The 16927-nt window shown below is 43.4% G+C and overlaps 1 protein-coding gene across 5 annotated transcripts in view; it reads left to right on the forward strand.

Annotated features, from left to right (window-relative positions):
* Positions 1-8973: 8973 nt before the first annotated feature.
* IFT54 (intraflagellar transport 54) overlaps positions 8974-16927 on the forward strand; it is a 49559-nt gene continuing 41605 nt past the window's right edge. Inside the window, exons 1-6 of one of the 5 annotated variants that reach the window (XM_031554082.2) lie at positions 8974-9188; positions 9491-9559; positions 13028-13189; positions 14000-14140; positions 14276-14746; positions 15364-15441. In XM_031554082.2, the coding sequence (XP_031409942.1) occupies positions 9012-9188; positions 9491-9559; positions 13028-13189; positions 14000-14140; positions 14276-14746; positions 15364-15441 (1098 nt within the window). In that variant the 5' untranslated portion in view covers positions 8974-9011. The remainder of the gene's footprint in view (positions 9189-9490; positions 9560-13027; positions 13190-13999; positions 14141-14275; positions 14747-15363; positions 15442-16927) is intronic. The other 4 variants (XM_031554080.2, XM_010713211.4, XM_031554083.2 and 1 more) reach the window with 4 other exon arrangements.

Consider the following 16927-nt stretch of genomic DNA (forward strand, 5'->3'; position numbering starts at 1 on the left):
GATGGCTCAAAAGAATTGTCCCTTTTGTTCATGCCAATTTGATAATAAGCTTAACTTTGTATAGTTAGAGGTCACAACTGGTGATGGACCTTTCCTCTGCTCTTGGGCAGTGTCTGTCATTCAGCTGAGCACAGGCCATAGCAGTATTCAGGTGTGGCTGTTCATTTCCACCACTGGAATGAAGCTGTCCTCTTTTTAAAAGAGATGGAAGTAGTTTTGGGTGTCCAGTTCTGGTTGCCATACAAGTACTCTGCAATAATAATAACTTGGGTTTCTCTGTGTAAGATGTTCTTGGAAGTCTGAGTATTAACTGAGGTTACTTTCTATACGAATAAGTGTGTGTATGGAAGTCTTGCAAAGAGTGAAGCCACTGAGTAGCTCCAGGATCATATTTATGTTGCCAGGAGCAATAGCAACCAAGCTAGTAGGAAGGTGCAAACACAGTCACAAACCAAGGAAGCAGATCGGTGAGAAGGTAATGCTGGAGGCACGAGAGCAGTTGAACAGACAACACACCCTGAGACCTTACCCACAAAGAGAGGCTGTACTCAGCTGACTGTGCTTATGTCCAGTGAAGGAGGGAAAAGTGAGACACTGCACAAGGCCATAGCCCACACCTCTCCCCCTCTACTTTTGTTATGGCCGTTGAAGTCAACACAGAAGGAAATGATTTCCTGTAATTTGACCAGGAGTTCTTCATGACTTGTAAGCTCTTAACCAGTGTAGCTACTAGGGCAGCAAGCTAGAAAAGATTTGGAGAACAGTGTGAGACTGGATCCTAAGAGATGCTTATCTCTCAGAAGGTGAGCTCCCATCGAAGTCTTGTTCAGCATCTGTACCATACAGGTAAATGTTGCTTACAAAGCACAATGTGCAGTCTGAGCATCATGCTGCAACACTGCTTTGTTCTATGCTGTTAAACATGTGAACTGGCATACCCAGAATTGAGGATTACCTGTCTTTTGATCATGCTAGACATTCTTCTTATGTCTGCACTCACTCAACGTCATCTGCCCAGCCTGCTGAGAATGCATTTAATTTACTGCTCAGTATGGGTTCTGAATGGGCAGCTGGAGCCACGTGTACTCACATCCTGCACACCTGCATAACCCAAAGAAAACCCCAGGAGAAAGAGGACGTTCCTAAGCACATGGTGTGAGGATTTCTCTCCTTTTGAGCACAGTACTGCTCTTAGCCATGACAGAAATCTTACCTGTGAAAGGTAGCTTTGGGCTCCTGCTTCTGTCTGGTAACACAAATGCATGCAGCCACTGATCTCAGACTATAAATGGGTACAAATGAGCCAATGAGGAAAATAAGGCCAAGCTCTTGTTTTACCATCCCTTAGTAGAGCTAATCCAGGATCTTCATGGCATTCTCAATGCAAAAGGAAGGGCTGCAGTCACTACAAGACATGGGAAAAGAGAGATCCTTTCTTTACTTTGATTTTTCCTCTGTTCTCGCATTTTCACTGAGCCAGTGAACCAAGTCTGAGGTGTGGAAGGTTGCACATACATTCACATACGTCATCAGTGGTTTTCTGCTCCCTCCAGTTATCAGATATGGAATGTCACAAAGCAAGTTCAGGAGCACAGCCTGGACTTCACACAGTGTTTCCACCAGTGTTTCCAATGCAGCTTACAGCACATTCGTAGACTGAGGCAGAGGATTACAGCAGATAGGGAGCTGATGAAAGGTGTAAATATTACATTTTTTCTTGAACCAGAGGGGTACTGTGTGGCATCTGGATATAAATTACATAGGGAAGTTGAACCGTGCAGAAGAAGGGGTGTGTGTGTGTATCCAGAGAATGAAGGAACACTGTTGAGAATCAGCTCTCATGAAAGTTACTGCTTTCAATTCTAATTATGGCAGGGCAGCTAGAATAGAACCAAATGATAATTGCAACCATGAGAGACCATTGCTTCAACAGACTGAGAAGGAACTATTTCTGCTGATAAAACATGCCTAAATGTTTAATATATGGCTATTAATTGCAAAATTCATTTTATTTGATTTAGCAGAATAAAGCAAAGCGTTGTCATTAACACTCAATGGAGCAAACTAGTTGCAACTTGCAGGCTTCTTATTGTGGTTTGGGTCTCATCCAATAAACCAAACACAACTGGACAAACCAAACCTCCGCTAGAGTTCTGAATAGAGCCTTCGTTAAATATCCTAGGCAAGTAAAGATAAGAAAAAACAAAATATCTTAAAAAGTTCTGCATGCACTCTGTACTAAAATGATGGAAAATAGCAGGAGGTATTTAGCTCTGTTTTCTAGTTACACAAAACATATTTAAGGTATGTTGCTTTCATACCTGGAAAAATAACTCACAAAGACAATTTGCCTCCTTGCTTTCCACAGGCAGCACTCCTAAGTCACAGCATTTTTGTGTCACCTCAAGCAGACAGTGAGGTAGCTTTGGGGCACTCTTGCTAGCTGGATCACTGCTGGATGGCAGATGCAGGGCAGCAGAGCCTCTAGAGATGAAAGCCACATGTCCCATAGCAAGTAAAAAGTTGATTATTTCCCTTCTTTTTACAATCTCCTTTTAAATACTGGAAGGCTGTAGTGAGGTCTCCTTGCAGATCAACAAGATGTCCACACTGAGGGCCACGGCTTGAGAGTGGTTTTGTGTGTCACCAATTCCTGCTGGCATTCAGAAGCAAATTGTCATCACAGTGATTCGAACTCCACATTTGATATTTACCTGATAGGTTGGGAGTAATTTGAAGAGCTGATAGGAATCTGAAATGTGTGAGATTGCTGGTCCAAATTCTACACTGAGTAGTAGCTCAAAAGGCAAAACGTGACTTTAAGGGGTGGTAGTAATTTAAAAAGCAAACAAACTCACAGCTGCCTAAAAGAGAAGGAATTAAAGAGTTTGAGAGAATGTTCAGAGGAAGGCTGTTTCCCAAGCAAATGCTATTGTCTCCACGTCTGTTTTTCAGTGGACGTGGTTTGGTTGCTGTTCCTGATGTCAGGGTAAGGGGTACTGTGTGCAGGTTTGTTTCTGCTTCAAGGACTGATTTTAGGGTAAACTTCCCAACTCCTGTACTATGGAGATCTTTGGAGAAACCCCCACTTGTTTTAGAATTCTGCACAACTGCAAACTGATTTCTAGTTGCCTTTTAAAAAAGACTTAAAACTAAGAGACCTGCTAATATATATGACATATATATATATATATGTCACCAACAAAACCTATATATATATAGAGAGAGAGAGAGAGTCACCAACAAAATCTACGAGGATTTCTGATTCCCAAATACCATGTCTGTATCTGTTTAACTTCAGCAATATTTAGTTGTTAGGAAATGGGAACACCAGCTCCCCATACATTATTGCAGGCCATCAGTCTGGTGTGCCTTGTCTAATCCCTGCAGCAAAAACAGTAGGATCTTCTCCACCTCTCTAAAAGGAAAAACCAGAATTATGCAGCAAAGACATTTTTAATGCTCCCTCTTATCTTCAAGAGACTGCACAAAGATTTGGACAGGAGAACTCCTGTTCTTAAGGTGCTGCAGGAATAGTACTCCAGTGTGATGCAGCTTGTATGCACTTCTGTGTTACCGATGCCCCAATACCTGTATTCTCAGGTCTGCACTATACATGGCTTTGAAGAGACAGATGGGGTCTGTTGTCAACATGCATGTATATTCCACAGCAGAACTTGTATCTTGTTGCTTTCCAGCATATTTCATCAAGTTCTGCTGTATTAAGCCAAAGTAAAGGGTGAAAACGTTAGGGTAATGTGCTACAGGAGCAGGCAAACTTTGGAAGAAAAGACAGTCAGTATGGATGCCTATCTCAGCTTGCAGTACTTGCAACTATTCAAAACAGCAGGTTTCTCTAGCACTCTTTTGCTATTAGAATATTTTCTTAGCACATGTTAGAGGTCTGTAAATCCTTCCTTAGAATCATAGAATCACAAGGTTGGAAACGACCTATAAGATCATCTAGTCCAACTGTCTTCTCATCACCACTGCTACTAAACCACATCTCGCAGCTCCTCATCCAGATGCCTCTTGAACACTTCCAGGGACGGTGACTCCACCACCTCCCTGGGCAGCCATTCCAGTGCCTGACCACTCTCTGAGAGAAAAAGTTTTTCTTCGTGTCTAACCTAAACCTCCTCTGATACAACTTGCGGCCATTTCCCCGGGTCCTGTCCATTGCCTGGGAGAAGAGGGCAAATCCCTCTTCACCCCAACCTCCCTTCAGGAAGTTGTAGAGTGCAATGAGGTCTCCTCTGAGCCTCCTTTTCTCTACACTAAACAATCCCAGCTCCTTCAGCTGCTCCTCGTAAGACTTGTGCTCCAGACCCCTCACCACTTTCGTTGCCCTTCTCTGGACATGCTCCAGGGCCTCAACATCTTTCCTGTAGTGAGGGGCCCAAAACTGTGCACAATACTCGAGGTGCGGCCTCACCAGTGCTGAGTAGAGGGGGATGACCACCTCCCTGCTCCTGCCGGCCACACTGTTTCTAATGCAGGCCAGGATGCCGTTGACCCTCTTGGCCACCTTGGGCACACTGTCGGCTCATGTTCAGCCGAGCATAAACCAACACCCCCAGGTCTCTTTCTTCTTCACAATCATCCAGCCAATCATCCCCAAGCCTATAACGCTGCATGGGCTTATTGCGGCCAAAGTGCAGAACCCGACACTTGGCCTCGTTGAACCTCATCCTATTCATCTCAGCCCAGCAATCCAGCTTATCTAGATCCCTCTGTAGGGCCTCCCTACCCTCAGGCAGATCCACACCACCTCCCAACTTGGTGTCATCTGCAAACTTACTGAGGGTGCACTCAATCCCCTCATCTAGGTCATGAATAAATATATTAAACAAGATGGGTCCCAGTACCGACTCCTGGGGGACACCACTCATAATAGGTCGCCAGCTGGACTTAACTCCATTAACCACTACCCGTTGGGCACGGCCCTCTAGCCAGTTCCTCATCCAAAGAAGTGTATATCTGTCCAGACCACAGGCAGCCAGTTTTCCCAGCAGAAGCCTGTGAGAGACCGTGTCAAAGGCTTTGCTGAAGTCTAAGTAGATCAGGGCATAAAATGCCCAGCGGATAACTGGTCTGGCTATTAAAGGCAGTTGTAAAGAAGGCATTGAGGACCTCAGCCTTCTCCTTGTCTTCAGTGGCCACATTCCCTGCTGCATCAAGTATAGGATGAGAAATATCCTTGGTTCTTCTTTTGCTGTTGATATATTTATAAAAGGATTTTTTATTGTCTTTTACTGCAGTGGCCAATCTGAGTTCAAGTTGGGCTTTTGCCTTCCTAACTTCCTCCCTGCATACCTTAGCTACACCTTTATAATCCCAAGTAGCCTGCCCCTTCTTCCAGAGGACATAGACTCTCTTTTTCTCCCTGAGTCTCAACAATAGTTCCTGGCTCATCCACACCGGTCGTCTTCCCCTACGGCTTGCCTTACAGCACTCAGGGACAGCCTGTTCTTGCGCCTTTAAGATTTCTGTCTTGAGGAGCGTCCAGGCTTCCTGGACCCCTTTACTCTTGAGAAGCAACTCCCAAGGGACCCGTGCTACCAGTGCCCTGAACAGATCAAAGTCTGCTCTCTGGAAGTTCAAGAAAGTAGTTTTACTGGTCACTCTTTTGACATCTCCAAGAATAGAGAATTCTACAATTCCATGGTCACTCTGCCCAAGATGGTCCCCAACCTTCACTTCTCCCACCAGTCCTTCTCTGTTCGTGAAAACCAGGTCTAGAAGGGCACCATCCCTGGTAGGCTCTCCTACCAGTTGCATAGGGAAGCTATCTTCCACGCAGTCTAGAAACTTCCTGGACTGCTTCTATCAGGAAAGTTGAAGTCTCTCATGAGAAGAAGCGCTGGCGATCGCGCGACTTCCACAAGCTGCTCACAGAATGCCTCATCCAACTCTTCACCCTGATTAGTCAATCTATAACAGACCCCCACCAAGATGTCGCCCTTAATTCCTTAAGCCATTTGACAGGCTGAATTGTCCCTTTTTGATACTATGTGGCCAGGTGAATTTCTTACTGACATCTTTGGGAGTACTGCCTGGGATTCTTAATGCAGCAGTATAAAGATGTGTAAGCAATCCTATTGCTTCCACAGTTCACTAGCCATCGCTGTGTCTGTCCCTGTGTTTGCCATGCATGACCACGTCTCAACTTGGTCAGCTTCTAATAATAATTCTAGTCCAAGGTCCTCAAAAGGACTACGTCTCCAGACTAAATCTCAAGCTATCTGTTTTACAGTGTTAGGATACTTTTTAAAGTACCACAGGGACTCATGGAGTCTTTGTGAGTTGCTAGCTTTTGATTCCTCAGTTAATTGAGCTGTGCTTTCTTGGGGTACTACCTCTTCAGCAAATCAAGCATGCCAAAGGTCAAGTTGAACAAAACCCTCAAGATTCATTCTCAGGCATTACAGACGCTTCATGGAGTTGGTGGCAGAAGTCCAGATAAACCATACGATTCCAAAATAAACAACCCTCTTCCCTACAGCAGCTTCTTCCCAGTCTTCTTGTTTCCTCTGAGACTTATTCTGAGGCCCTTGGATGTAGAAGCTGTGACCACCTTTTCTTATTCCCAGGATTACAGCCTGTCTGGGAACCTCATCAATTTCTGAGTGTGTCAGGCTGAGGGAACAGACAAATTGCTTCCATGCAACTTCCTCCTCCTGAACTACCTGTTCTCAGGAGCCTGAGTGCAATTAGTCTGTCAGTGTGGAAGCTGTCCACCTGTGTTCCTCTGCAGAACAACCTCTTTCCCCTGCATGAACTAATACCAGATACAGCTGTTCTATAATGTGCCTCTTCTTGCTCCTAAATCTGATTCATCTTTCTTACTCAGCATGTACTTTGCTTTATTTGGCATTTGGAGCTGGCATGGGAGATCTTGTAACAACTCCATTTACGACCAAGGTAAGAAGCACAAATGCTGCTTTAGTAGATCAGGTGGACTGCAGACTTGGGCTAAGAAATGGGTAGGAAATCACAACGCACAGCAACTGTGTGCAGTTCTATCAAAGTTTCGATTTCAGCATTCTTTGTTATGACTGGCCAAGCAGAAAAGCAGTATTTTCTTTCTTAGGATTCCAAACATTCCAAACAATTGGTAGCAGCTGAACACTGGAGAATAGCCAACTTTTTGCTTTTTGATGAGGACTGTAATGTGTCTAGGACAAAGAAGAGTATGTAGTATGCTATCTGGTGGGAAGACAGTGATGTCTCTCACCTGCAGGTGTGGGAGATCCTGTGTCTTTCCTTTATATCCTTGTACTGGCTTTGATAAGAGTGTGATGTGGGATCAGAGGATTCTGAAGCTGGCTTCTCTCCAATTCATCACTTTTATGTTCTACTTTATTTATTTAAAGAACAATTAAAAAAAATCACCAAATGACATTATTAACTGAGCACTAGTACTTCATCGTTTGTTTGATAGTTATTAATATAATTACGGGGTTTGACAGGTTGTATGGGATGAGATACTTCTAGGGCTCATTTCAGAGACTCTCTCCCAGATTGTCCAGCTATTCTGAAACACCTGGGAGAGAACACACACAGATCTTGGATTTTATCTGCTTAGCAAGCTACTACACCTTTCCAGTTCCTGCACTGTGCTTCTACTTTGTAATAGTACCTGCAGAGAAAGATGAGTTTTCACTGGTGTGTGAAGCAACATATTTTCCCTTTTTCCTTGGGTCACTAACACTTAAAACCATCAGACTGTTCTTAAGTAGCTCGAATAACTTTCTCCTGGACCCTGCACTTTGTTCCTGAATAAACATATTCTCCCTTGCTACCTTAACCACCAAACAGCGCATCCTTCAAAACTGTCTCTCTCCAATTCAGAGATAGGGATAACTCCCTCTGTGGGGCTGCTTCTCAATGAGTTCTTCTCCCAGTCTGTATATATATCTGTAGAGCCCCAACCCAAGTGCAACACCTTGCACTTGGCCTTGTTGAACCTCATTATGCCCACTTTTCAAGTCGAGGTCCCTCTGGATGGCATCTCTCCCTTCTGTCAGATCAATTGCACCACTCAGCTTGGTGTCATCTGCAAACTTGTTGAGGGTGCACTGAATCCCATCATTTACATCACTGATAAAGATGTTGAAGAGCACTGGTCCCAAGACAGACCACTGAGGGACACCATTTGTCACTGGCCTCCACCTGAACATAGAGCCATTGACCACAATCCTCTGGCTGTGACCTTCCAACCAACTTCTTGTCCATTGAATAGTCCCAAATTCCTTCAAATCCATATTAAATCCATATTGCTCCAACTTAGAGACAAGAATGTGGTATGGGACTATGTCAAAGACCTTGCACAAGTCCAGGTTGTGGACAATCTGATCGGTTGCATTTCCTTGGTTCACTGATGCCTTCACTCCATCTTGGAAGCACACCAGGTTGCTGAGGCACAAACTGCTCTTGGTGAGGCTACACTGGATCAACACCTCATCTCTCATGTGCCCTAACATCTCTTGCAAGAGGATCCACTCCATGATCTTCACAGGCACAGAGGGAAGCTGCAGTTCCCCAGGTCTTCCTTTCTTGAAAATGGAAGCGATGTTTCCATTTTTCCAGTCACCAGGGACTGATGGCCATGATTTTTCAGATATAATATCAGATTGGCAACCACATCAGCCAGTTCCTTCAGGACCCTGGGATGCATGTAATCCTGCCTCATGGACTCGTACACATTCAGCCTTGTGAGGCGGTCTCACACTTGCTCTGCTCTCACAGAGAGAGGAATTTGCCCCTCTGACCCCAGCCTAGAAGTTGAGTGATGTGAGAGGTGTGGGGAACCCCAGCCTTCTCCATGCCAGTTCTCCCTTCTCATGTATCAGTTTAAAACCACGCTGTATCTCAACAGATCGCTCTGAGATCTAAGCGCCTAAGATGGCGGCGATGCCGGTTGCTAGGGCCTAAGGTTGCCTAGCAACCGCGTGCTGCGGCTCCGAGCATGCGCAGTGAGGCGCGCTGCGCCGCGGGGCAGGTTGGGAATGCTTACAGCCGGCGGCGGCGGCGGCGGCGGTAGCGCCGGCCCTGCCGTCGCTATGAACGAGTCTGTGGTACGACGGACGCAGGAGTGCTTGGGACAAGTGATCCGCAAGCCGCCCTTGACGGATCGGCTGCTGAGTAAGCCGCCCTTCCGCTACCTGCACGACGTGATCACCGAGGTGGGCCGGGGACCGGCCTGCGGGCCCGCTCTGCTGTTGCTAGGCAACAGGGCCTCCTCCCCTCCCCCCTCGATCGGCTGCCCCTTGAGTGGCGAGGCGGCGCCCCATCGCTGAGGGCGCCCCCTGGCGTCTGGGGGTGTAACCCCTCGAGGGTGGGGGGACTTGGAGTGTCATGGGATGACAGCGGCGTTCTGCTTTAGTATTGTTGTTATTAATAATAATGCACGGTCTGTTGCCACCAAACGCTGTTCTGCAGAAGCCTCCAAGCGCCCTTAACTCGGTCCTTTCCTTCTCTTCTCAAGGTGATCAGAGTGACAGGATTCATGAAAGGGCTTTACACGGATTTTGAATTGAAATCAGATAATGTAAAGGTGGGTAAGAAGCTTCCTTATTTTTTCAGCCTGAATAAAAATGGTCTCTGAAACGTGCTGCAGGGCACGTGTGGTCTTTTCTGTGTTCAGCTTCCATTGCTTTATTTGGGCGTTGTGTAGAAATAGTAGGAGGTTTTGCCTGTTGGTTTTTCAATGCATAGAATCAGGATCGTTTGATTTGGAAGGGACCCTTAGAGGCCATGATGTCCACTTCCCCTCAGTGAACAGGGACACCTATAGCTCCATCAGGTGCTCAGAGCCCATCCAGCCTGACCTTGGGTGTCTGTGAGGATAGGGCATCCACCCCCTCCCTGGGCAACCTGTGCCAGTGCTTCACTACTCTTACAGTAAAAAACTTTTTTTCTTGGATCCAACCTAAATCTCTCCTGTTGTAGTTTGAAACTGTTTCCCCTTGTCCTATCACAACAAATCCTGCTAAAGACTTTGTCCCCTTCTTCCTTATAGCCCCTCTTTGAAAGGCTGCTACCAGACCTCCCTGGAACCTTCTTCAGGCTTATCCAGTCTATTTATGGATGCCTTTAGATTGCATCTATGTATGTAGCTAAGGCTGTGGACACAAGCTATCATGATTAAACAACTATTTCTGTACATGTCTCAAAACATTAAGGTCTGATTTATGAGTAGATCTAGATTTTCAAGATTCTGTTGTATTACAGGTCATGTAGCAAAACTGCCTTGAAGCAATTAGGATTAAATCACAAACACTAGAAATCTACACACAGCTTCTTACAGAGTATGGTGGTCTTTCAGTAGAATGTATTTTTTTATATTTATTTCTTTGAAAAATTACCACCCAAGCATAGGTTTATTTAGAGGTGTATCAGAATGTTTTGGGTTGGAAGGGACCCCAAAGCCCAACCCCTGCTATGGGCAGGGACCTCCCACAGACCACGTTGTCCAAAGCCCCATCCAGCCTGGCTTTGAGCACTGACAGGGATAGAGCATCCATAGCTAATCCTAACATATAAGCAAGATTTTCCCTCTTTTAGTTTAAAGCCATTCCCCCTTGTCCTGTCATTATCAGACTGTGTGTGAAGTTGGTCTCCCTGCTCCCCTCAAATATCAGAACACTGCTTGAATATCTCCCTGGAGCCTTCTCCAAGCTGAACAAGCCCATATATATATATGTATATGTGTATGCTTTATACACATGTACAGAAAATATTATTGCTTAATAATGCATTCTTCTGTTACGTGCGTTCTATAATAGTCTTACTACCATTATTACTGCTGTTATGAATGGCTGATTAATGAAAGATGAGTTCAATGCTATTAGTGAAAATGCTTTTCTTAAGTGCAAGGATGACTTTAGGTTGTGTTTGCTTACCTTCTAATGCTGCCTCTTTGCTAAGCAATGCATGCTGTCTTCTCCCAGTACCAACTAGGCTTAAAACTTGTCATTTACTCATGGCAAATAATGCATGTTGTGTATTGCTAGTTAAACAGCTACACCCATTGGTGATTGTTGAACATAGCAACTAAAACTATTGGTTTGCCATCTACACAGCTAGTTAAATGGATGGTTTATGCAATTCCCAGGGCTGATTATTGGTCTTGCTCTTATTTCTGTTACTGTTCTAAGTATTGCTGTGAAAACTAAAATCTAAATGAATTATACAACGGATTGATTGATTTTGTTTATCCTTTCTGTGTTGAAGCATGTCAGTAGGTTCTGTGAAAAGTAGCTTAGCACATGGTCTCTCTCATTTGGAGAACACTGTCCATTTTATTTGTGGATACAGAAAGCAGATTTCCTGGGCTGGAATTAACTATGAACTGCATCAAACTGGCAGAGCATGCATCTGCACCTCAGTGAGTTGTGCTGTGTGCATACAAAGCAATTCATATCGCAGAGGCGGAAAGGGATCTAAGTGCATAAGCGAATGTAAGTAGGACATTCTTCTTGAATTGTTGGGACTGTTCTGAAACAAATAAGCTTCTTGCTGCCAAGTACATTGGAAGGTATTGTTATCTTCATGTTTATCAGGAAGGTTTGTCTCCTTGGGTCTAATATAACATTGTTCTCTTAGAAATGAAAAAACTGAATATCAGGCTGTTAGTCTTTCCCATCAGCTTTATATTTTGCAGATATGAATCAGGTTGGATGGGACCCTGGGCAGCCTGGTTTAGTACTAGATCTGGAGTTTGGTGGCCCTGCCTTTGGCAGGGGGTTGAAGCTTCATGATCCTTGAGGTCCCTTCCAACCCAAGCCATTCTATGATTCTATGAGTCTATGATTATATGCTTAATAGAATGTAATTTTTGCTGTGTGTTTTGTAAAGCTCTCAGCACTGTTTCAGATGTTTGTTTCTATTCCAACAGAACTTTATTTACCGACTCAGATAGGAGCTGTAGATTATGAAAATTTCTTATTTGGACAGAAAACACTGAGAACATAAGCGCTGAAATTGACAAAGATTCATCTAGGAGGGACTTCTGAATCACTTCTATTTGAAAATATTTGTGTTAGGATACTGTCCTGCTTCCTTCTCTGAGTTAATAGATTGCATATGTCCTTGAGAGGATGAACAACTGTTTTAATAGAAGGAGGTCGCAGCATTTCCTTCCTTTTTTTCTTTTTGGTTTGTTTTTAGTTTTTGAATGCAAGGAGCACTGGTGAGGGCAGAGTGGTCCTGATGTTAATGGAGACAATCTGGAAATCCTAGCTATGTGGCAGTTGTTTTAATCTGTTTGGAAGAGCTGAAGAAGGGAAGTACCGTGACTCCAGAGCCTGCCTTCCCACGCATTTGTTCTTGTTTATGGAGCAGCTCTGGGACTTGAGACATCACTGTAAAGCTTCATTGCCACACAAATATATAATGCTACAGATGGCCTTTAGAAGGAGTACTGGCCTTGCTCAGCTGAGGAGTTACAGGCTTCTGTTGCTTTCCTTTTTGTTGGCATGTCTGTCAGATTAGATCCAGGTTCATACTGGTTCTGTGCTTCCAAGATAGCCAATCAGTGTCAAATCAGGTGTTTAAATGGTTTTGTATAATCACCCGAAGCCATCATCTTTGCTGAAGGATGCTTAGGGAAAGTTGTTTTTAAAGTATAGTTATAAAACCAAAACACATCTGGTAACCGTGGAGATAACATATGTGCCTGTATCCCTTTAACCACCATCCTTCTTATGTTTCCTTTACTCACTGTTCGGTCTGGTTTATACAGTACATATACCAATTTGTAAGCCCTTCACTTGACCCATAAGGCTGGGACTTCTGTGCTGGGAGATGTTCAGAGCAGGACAGCTCCTGGGGCTTTGTCTCAGCAAGTGCAGCTGTGCCTTTGGTCCTGACAGCCCTGGCAACGCTTGCTTGTGAGCCATGGTTCAGCTGCTCCAGTTGTGCAGTTGCAGTTATTCCTCCTGTCAGAGGTTTCCTAACCTTGAGGTGGTGTATGGAGTTATTTTAGAATCTCATGATTATTTCTGAATTGTTGTTTTTCTAGGATAAAGATGCCAAAATCAGCTTCCTTCAGAAGGCCATTGATGCTGTTGTAATGGTAACAGGAGAGCCACTGTCAGTAAAACCAGCACGTGTTGTGGCTGGACACGAACCTGAGAAAACAAATGAGTTTCTGCAAGCCATTGGGAAGTGTTGCTTAAATAAGGTATGTCATCACCATATATATTCCATCTACATTGTTACAGAGATATATATGTATGTTATATATTATCAGAGCTCATTTGTGACAGAGTTTGACGCTCATTAGCTATTTTTAATTACAGAAGATATATTGCATTGGGACACCACTGTAATAACAGATGTATAGAATGTGGTTCATAGCAGAGCTTGAGCCAGGTTCCCACACAAATGCATTCTAGATATCTGTCTAAAAACTTGTGAAGTGATGGGTGAGAAGAAACTGTGTCTTTAACAGTGAAATACTACAATATTCACAAGCTGTGTGAAGGTTTTGTCTGGGTAATCTTTGTCCATTAATCGGATCACTTACACTGCTATTATTTCCTTTTAGTTAACTGAATGAGACACTCTTCTTCGTTATTAATTGCTTGAGATTGGGAAGGAGGAGCTGAAATGGGCTGAGTTTGATGGCACATCTTTGTTGTGATGAGATGTAATAACCAAAGGCTGAAGTATATCCATTCAAGCTAAAGTTATTAGCCCTTTGTCTTTATTGTGAAACATAAGCTGGATGTGCATTGTGGAAAAGGTTTGGGTTCTAACTAGCTTGATACCTAATTGTGCTACAATAGATAAAAAGCACCATCTGTTTATATAAGCCTAATATGCATAATCAAATTATTGCAAGAATTACAAAGAGATGTTTAATTTAGAAGAGCAGAAATGTAAGCTGCATTTCAGAAGAAATAAAAGAGTCAAGGTGCCTATAGAGTTTGGAAGAAAGGAGATATTTAATAAAGTAGCTCAGTTCAGGAAATTTTTCTGTTTCTTGCAGCTGTCCAGTGATGTTGCTGTAAAAAAGATCTTAGCTGGGGAAAGAGCTGATGCTAAAGGAAAATCTCCATCCAGTAAACCTCGAGATACAGAAAGCAGGGAGTCTAAAACAGTAGACCAAAAAAGCCATAGGGATAAAGAGGTAGGAAACTCTTGTTGGCTACCAATTATTACTATTTTTTTAATTTCTCTTAGTGGGCATGTTATATGTAGAAAGTAACTATGTGATAGAGTTGACGTGTATTGAAACTGAATATCACTTTTTAACTTCTTTTAGGGAAGAGGAGATACTGACATTAAAGACAGAAGTTCGAGCAGAGACAGAAAACCCAAAGGAGATGTCAAAGAGAGCGAAGAAAGAGAAGAGGAGGGTGAAAAACAGAAGGATAATGAAGACAGGCACAAAGACTCTGAAAGGGACAACTTTAAGGAAGGAGAAAAACAAGAAAGGGAAAGAAACAAAAGCAGAACGACCAAGCAGGGAAGAGAAACAGAAAAAAGCAAGGGAAAAAGAGACATAGAACGAGAAGATAATATTGAATGGAATAAAGTACAGGAGAGGGAGAAAAAAAATGAAGGAGGAAGAGAAACGGACAGACCGAAAGGAAGAGACAAAGATAAGACCAGGGAGAGAGAACGAGAGAAGGACAGAGAAAAGGGAAAAGACGGTGAAAGGGACAGACAGAGAGACAAAGGGAAAGGTGGGGAGCATGTACAAGAACACGGAAAGGATAAAGCAGAGAAAAAGGTAACTGAAATCTTACTTCAGAGCAGTACTCATCTACTAAGCACTTTCTATAACAGCGCTTGCTTTCCCAAAGTGAATGTTTTTGGTTTTGTTTTTTTTTGGTATGGATTTAATCTGTTAAGGATGTGGCCGAGGTTGTGCATGCACCTTCCTGTCTGTGAGCAATCAGACTCATCTGACTGTGCTTCCTGAACGTCTGTTATACAGTTTATTTTTCTGAACTGTGCTTGTTTGAATTCTCCTCATCACATTAGATTCAGTTTGATAGAGTGGAGTGGCAGCAATTGTTGGAATTGTTCACTATCTTTGTAATGCATGCTGTTGCTTCAGCCATAGCTAGCTTTTGGGGAAGGTGGGGGTTAAAGAGAGTTTCTTTGAGCCATAGCTGGTTGCTTGTCTCTTGAGCTTACTTCTTCCATAGAGGGATCAGTTGAACAGTGATTCTTGCTCTGTTAGGCTTCCAGGAGAGCCAGGCAGGTTGAGGAAAGCAGGTAGATGGTTAAGAATGCTGTTGTAATGTGCCCAGTTCCACTGTATGCTCATTTCCCATTTCATATATTTCAGTTAACTAGGCTGTTACTCAGCACATGGAATCTAAAACAAATATTTCGTTTTAGTCTACAGATTCTGAGGAATCCAAACTTAGAAAACTGCAGAGGCCAACTAAAGCCAGCAAGTGCCAGCCAGATGATGAGGTTAGTGATATAGAAGATCTGGGAAGGCAAATTTTGAAAGCGTTCCATTTTAAAATGGTTTGGAAATCTGCATTAAGGAAATTAAGATTGAAAGTTAAGTAGATGCCAAGTTTTAGGACTCTAAAATAGGTTGTCTGGTTTTTGCTTGTTTTTACATTTCTTATAGCTTGGACAAAAAAAGCCAACTCAGTTTGTTTCAGTTTCCAGACTTTTAGTTCTATTTCTTGATATGTTGACTACTTCAGAAACATGTTTATTTGTTCAAAGGTTTCTCCTTTTTCCTCTCCAGTCTTTCCTGGAATGCTGCTATTTGTTAGTTTGATCAGGCAGCTCAGCATGACACAGCTGCTCATTTGCTCCCCCAGCAGTGGGCTGGAGGAGAGAACTGAGAAAGTTATAAGTGCAAAAACGTGGGGATTGAGATAAGGAGTGTTCAATAAGACAAAAAAAAGAAAAGGAAAAAAAAAACAACACACAAAGAAAAGAAAAACAAACAAGCAGTGTAAAACTCATTTGTTCACCACTAGCTGACTGATGCCCAGCAATGGAGTCCTGGCCATTTCAGGATGATGCCGTATGTATGGGATATCCCTTTGGCCAGCTTAGGTGAGCTGTCCTGGTTTTGTCCCCTCCCATCTCTTTGTGCACCCCAGTTCCTTGTTGCCAGCCAGCTCAAGAAGCTGAAAAGTTTCTGGCTGAGTATAAGCACTCCTTAGCAACAACTGTAGCGTTGGTGCGGTATCAACATTGTTCTTACCCTAAATCCAAGCCACGGCACTGTGCCAGCTGCTAGGATTTAGGACAGGTGTTTTAATAGCAGTTGCTGTGTTGAATGGAAAATAAGTCCAGTCTTTCATTGCAGCCTGTGTTTTGCAGCTGGATGATGGTAGGGTGGAATAGGAACTTGCTGACTGCTTCTGAACAGTAGCTGTTGTTTGAGATAGCTTTGTGTCTGCATCTGCTGCTTCTTGATGACCTGAGGCAATTTAGGGAATTAAGGACCCATATGGCTAAATGTTTAAAAGTGAGCCTTCAATAAATTAGCCTGAAGTAGTTCATGCTAGAAAGAAATAGGCAGCATCCCAAGTCCAGCAGGAGTCTCTGTTGGAAGTCTGTGGGCCACTGACATCATCGTGTCTTCTACATGAGATGACAAATTTATAGCTGTTCTTTGACTGAAATCCAACCAAAGTTTTTAAATTATTGGCACTTGGAGGGAGAGCTTATAAAATAGTTTTTAGCCTGAAGCAAACGTTCATGGCCAAGTTAAACTTCCTGCAAATTGGGTCTCTAATGGAAATTCTGAGCCTCATCCCAAACTATCGTAGTGCTCTTGGGCACCACTATAATATGCTAGGGCAGTAAAGTTTCATTTCCCGTCTTAAGTGCTTTTGGGAGTGATTCCAAGGCATGTTGGTTTACCACCTTAAATCTAGATAACATGCTTTTCCTTTACTTGCTTGCGTAACAGTAGACACTGCTTTGC

Source organism: Meleagris gallopavo, chromosome 7 (assembly GCF_905368555.1).
Source record: "Meleagris gallopavo chromosome 7, MGAL_WU_HG_1.1, whole genome shotgun sequence".
In the NCBI taxonomy this organism is placed as follows: Eukaryota; Metazoa; Chordata; class Aves; order Galliformes; family Phasianidae; genus Meleagris; species Meleagris gallopavo.